The sequence below is a fragment of the Chinchilla lanigera genome, unplaced genomic scaffold (genome assembly GCF_000276665.1).
Source record: "Chinchilla lanigera isolate Chin_1 unplaced genomic scaffold, ChiLan1.0 scaffold00057, whole genome shotgun sequence".
NCBI lineage: Eukaryota > Metazoa > Chordata > Mammalia > Rodentia > Chinchillidae > Chinchilla > Chinchilla lanigera.
This window is the reverse complement of record NW_004955458.1, coordinates 4,346,047-4,351,260: the sequence shown is the minus strand read 5'-3', so window position 1 is coordinate 4,351,260 and position 5,214 is coordinate 4,346,047. Positions and strand designations below refer to the sequence as shown.

General features: G+C 36.4%; 2 protein-coding genes across 2 annotated transcripts in view; both read right to left on the bottom strand.

The window, feature by feature from the left end:
- The window catches only part of LOC102014749 (17-beta-hydroxysteroid dehydrogenase type 6-like), a gene marked incomplete at its 5' end in the record, with an annotated part of 54,998 nt that overhangs the window by 13,740 nt on the left and 36,044 nt on the right, over positions 1 to 5,214 (bottom strand). The window contains 1 exon segment of the mRNA XM_005397332.2: positions 2,261 to 2,519. Coding sequence (XP_005397389.1) covers positions 2,261 to 2,519 — 259 coding nt within the window.
- Positions 1 to 5,214, bottom strand: part of LOC102015081 (17-beta-hydroxysteroid dehydrogenase type 6-like) — a 62,464-nt gene that overhangs the window by 48,224 nt on the left and 9,026 nt on the right.

The following is a 5,214-nucleotide window of genomic DNA, read 5'->3' as shown; positions in this document are numbered from 1 at the left end:
CCTACCTCTTTTTTCTCTAACTCACTATTATTTGTCTATTTGTTTTCCTGAGAAACTATTTTGTAGATAATAATATGTAAAACGATAACCATTGATAATTTCCTACCATTTTGTCTGTAATATGCTAAGTCCCCCCTATTATTATGTTATCCTTGTTTTACTCTTTAAAATAAAAAATAAAAAAAACCAAAAAAAAAGGATTAAGATGTGTTATGTACCTGTACAACTCCCCACAACAAATGTAATCATTGTGTATTACAAACATGTTACTAATACATAACTACATGATTCATAAAAATAATAAATAATTTAAAAGGACCAACATCTAGAATCAACACATACTATTATATCAAATTAAAAAGCTTCTGCCCAGAAAAGGAAACAACCAACAGAGTGAAGAGACAACCAACAGAGTGAAGAGACAACCCACAGAATGGGAAAAAACTTGCCATCCACTCATCAGAAAAGGGACTAATATCTATAATATATAAAGAACTAAAAAGAATTAGACCCCCCCAAAATAAAAGACTCAGTTAAAAAATGGGCCACTAAAATGAACACATACTTCTCAGAAGAATAAGTACAAATGATCAATAAATACATGAAAAACTGCTAAACATCTCTTTAACCATTAGAGAAATGCAAAGTAAAACAAAGCCAAGATTCTATTCTGTCTCACTCCAGAAAGTATGGCTATCATCAAGAAATCAAATAATAACAAAATGGAGGGAGAGGAGAAGGAGACAAAAAATGAATTACGATGTGTTATGTACATGTACCAACTCACCACAATGAATGTAATCATTATATACTGCAAACATGTACTAATAAAATTAAAAAATAACAAATGCTGCTGAGACTGGGCATGGAGGGTGGGGAGATGAGCCCTTCTATATTGTTGAAAGGAATGTAAGTTACTACAATCACTATGGAACTCAGTCTGGAGATTCTGCAAGAAACTAAAAATACAAATCACATTCCACTCTGCTATATCCTTCTAAATATCTTCTTGAAAGAGTTAAAGACATCATATCAGAGTGATACTAGTATACCTATGTGTATAGCAGCACAAAACACAATAGCTAAACTTTGAGAGAAGCCTATATATCCATCAACAGATGAATGGATAAAGAAAATGTGGTATTTATAAACAAATGGAGTAATACCCTGCTATAAGAAAGATAAATTTGAGACTTTTTTTTTTTTTGGTGATAGGAATCGAACTCAGGACCTTGCACTTGCCAGGCAAGCACTGTAACCACTGAGCTATATCCCTGGCCAAATCTGAGTCATGTAAAGGAAAATGAACACATCTTATAACCACGCTGATAAGTGAAGTAAGTAAGACACACAATCTAAGTATCACATGGTTTCTCTTATAGGAGAAACCCAAAGGAAAAAGAGAAAAACAAAAGGTAGACAGAAGCAAACAGGAAAATAGATCTTTTGCAAAAAGGAATGGGACCAGGAGATGGAGGGAGATGGGAGGGAGAGGAAAAGGCAGGGACATAAAAAGAATGAAACGTGTTATGTACACATACTAACTCCTCATAGTGAACACACTTGTTATGTGCTGCAAAAATGTACTAACAAAAGTGAAAAATCTTAACAAATAAATGACTAATAGTATTTGTAAAAGTGCCTGATATATAAGTGCATACAAATGGCATATAATATATTACTAGCTGGCACACACAGAGAAATAACTCAGCTAATAGGATTCTCCCTTAAAAATTAAAACACCAGGGAACTATGAAGATGGATGTGAAGCTAACACAGTACATGAACAAAAGCCAGAGGGTGGAGGCAGAGCTGTGAGAGGTGGCAGCAAATTCAAACTAAAACACACATATGCAGAGTAAAGAGAAGAAAAACTTGGAAGCAGGTGAGGAGCCAATAAGAAAGAGAACCACTAGGAAGAGACAATAAAGTTTCGCTTGGTAAAAAGGGAATTATCCTTTCTTCAGAAGTGATATTTTATCAAAGCCAAGTCTTGGGAATGTCAATGTTATGTGGGAGGCACTACAAAGACTTGGTTGAGAACGTGGTTCCATTAAGTCTTGGCTGTGGCAGGTGACCTTTGGGAAGGATATTTAAAGCTGAGCCACAGATTCCTATATAAAATGGACTAGTAATCATATCTAGGAACTAAGATTTGGGGAGTGATAAAATAAGGTGAGGTAGGTGTAAGTGCATAGCACCATCCCTAAGATGTGTGAAGTGTTCAATAGTTGTTTTTGTTTCACCTTAAAAGTATTACCTCAGTACGTCTGAAAATGCTTCAACCCCATACTTGGAGCAGCTGTAGGCTGCAGGAGGGACAGCAATTCTTCCAAAAACGCTGGAGACATTGACGATCCTCCCTCGCGCTTTCCTCACCAAGGGAAGCACGCTCAAGGTCACCTCGATCAAACCAATGAGGTTCACTTTGAGAGTATTCACCAAGTCTTCAGTCTTCTGCCACTCACTCACTGTGACTGGGGGAAAAATGCCTGCATTGTTGACCAGGCCCCAGAGTCCTAAAACAATGAAAGTCAAGTCAGAAATTGAGTCTCAGATAAAAATGATGGCTGGTTCCTTCACCAAGTTTCCTACTAAGAACAACTAAAAATGCTAGATAAAATATCTTTTTAATGTTTTTAAATGTGGCCATTAGTTAAGAAGAAAGTAAGGTAAGTAAAAAATATATATAATATCAGAGAAAAAAATTAAGGTAGGCAAAAATCCAAAAGGTAAATAGAGCACTAATTCCTGGCTTTTGATTTGAGTGAATTTACAAACCACTATGAATTTGAACTTTCCCCAAGATACAGAATCTAATCAAAGACACTTTTTTCTTTAAATGGATATACTATCAGTTTAAGAATGAGCAGCAACTCCTTAGAAGGTAAATTTCTCTGTCTTAAAATTTGGGGTAGGGAAAATGGAGAAAGAATCATCCCAGTGGGATCTCAATCACAAACCATCGCTCACGAAAGTCTGCGGCACATATCAGCCCTGTCCCAGGGATCCAAAGGAACTCAAACCAAGGATTACGTTTAAAATGGTCAGGGGCTGTCAGTGTTCCCAGGTACCTGACAAGTAAACATAGATATCCTTTGGCGAAATCTATTATAGGGAGCAGCTGGAGCTGGAAATTGGTCACATGTGTGGGGGCAAGGCGAGACCAGAGCGCCTAAAGCAATCAAGCTACTTGCCTGAGACAATTCCAGTCATTAGTTGCTAGGCAACCCTGTCCTGGGATACTAATTTTGTCAAAAGTATAAATAAACGCCCCTACTGTGGTTGTTCAGTTCCTTTTCCTCCCATCAGGAGAGAGAGGTCTCCACCTGACCCCATCTTTGTCTCTCGTCTTTGTATCTTTGCTGCACAGGACATAGTGATCTATCTCTCCCCTCAAGGCAATAGCAGAAAGTTACTAAGCAAAGCAGCAGCACATTGTCATATCACTAAATATACAAAGGAAAACAGCAACATTTGTAAGAACCACCAGAAGCAAATGGAAGTAGAAAAAGACTCTTAAAGACTCTAAATACTAGGAGCACAAGACAAAATAAATATGGTAACTACAATTGCAAAAGAAGAAATTACAAAGGCTAATAATAAAGGCAAAATACTACAAAATGGCTAAAGCAGGTTTGGGAAATGAACCAAAAAATTTTATACAAATAAAAAACATAAATTTTAAAATTCAGTGGATTAGTTGAATAGTGTACACTCATAAAAGACAGAGTAGTAAATTGAAGACAGAAAGTATAAAATATATAACCAGGCATGATGGCACATGTCTGTAATCCCAGCACTCCAGAGGCTGAGGCAGAAGGATCACCACAAGTTCTAGTTCTGCATGATCTACATAATGAGTTCAAGGTCAATCTGAACTTGACCTTGACTTGAACTTGAACTTGACCTATATAAGGAGACATTGACTTAAAAAAATATATAAAATATATAGAATACAACACAAGGGGAAAAAAGACAAAAAAAATTTCTTTAAAGAAAGAAACAAGGAAGGCATTAATTTAGGCTGAAGCAGAGGATCACAAATTTAACCAGGGCCAGTGGTACAAACACCTGTAATCCCAGCACTCAGGAGGCTGAGGCAGGAGGATCATTACAAGTTCGAGACCAGCCTGGGCTACAAAATGAGCTCAAGCCCAGCCTGAACTGCATAACAAGACCATCTCAAATATAAAAAAAATTACACATGAACATGAACATGAACTTAGTGAGACCCTGTATCAAAATAAAGATAAAAAATGATGTAGATAAACTCAGAGGTAGTTCATACCTCGTTCAAATGCCAGTCTGAAAAAAAAAGTACAAACATCATCATATGTCTATTCAGAAAGAAAAGAGAGGGAAAGTGGAATAAATTCAATATTTGAAGTAATACTTACTAAGAATTTTCTAGAACTGATGAAAGCCAATAATCATAGTTTCCAGAAGAGAACAAAATAAATAAACAAAAGAGGCAGTAAGAATAGAGAAATCCACATCTAAACACACCAAAACAAAGATCAAATATCAAAGAAAGAGAACATCTTTCAATACACAGAAAAAAACAGCAAATTATTTTCAAAGGAAAAACACTCTGAGAACTCACTGATCAACAGCAACAACAGCAGCCAAAAGACAGTGGGATGGAACCTTCAACATGCTGAGAGACAACAACTGTAAACTTAGAATTGCACATGTAGAAAAAAAAAAAATCTTTCAAGGATGAGGGCAAAATAAAGATACTTTTTAAAATGCAAAAAGAAAAAAAGGAGGGAGCAATTTGATCCAGTATCCTCTAACTTTTAAAGACTGAAAAAGGTATTCAGTCAAGAAGAAAGTAGTTTTAGATGGAAGATTCAAGAAGTAATGAGCCGGGTGTGGAGGCTCAGTCCTGTAATCCCAGCTGCTCTGGAGGAACACAAGGTCAAGGTCAGCCGGGGCAATTTAGCAAGACTCTGTCTTGGGTAAAAATAAAAAGGGAAGGGACATGGCTTAGTGGGAGACCATGTGCCTAGAACGTGTAAGCCCTGAGTTTAATCACTAGTAGTAAAAGGGGAAAAAAAGGCAAAATGAGCAAAGAAATTATTAGATAGGAAATATATCTAAAGACACATTACTTATTGTAGGAAAAGATAGGTAATTACTCTGCACCAATATAATATGTGTCAGGAAAGACGAAGGATTTCATTTGTTCTGGGAGTCTTGGGTTACTCA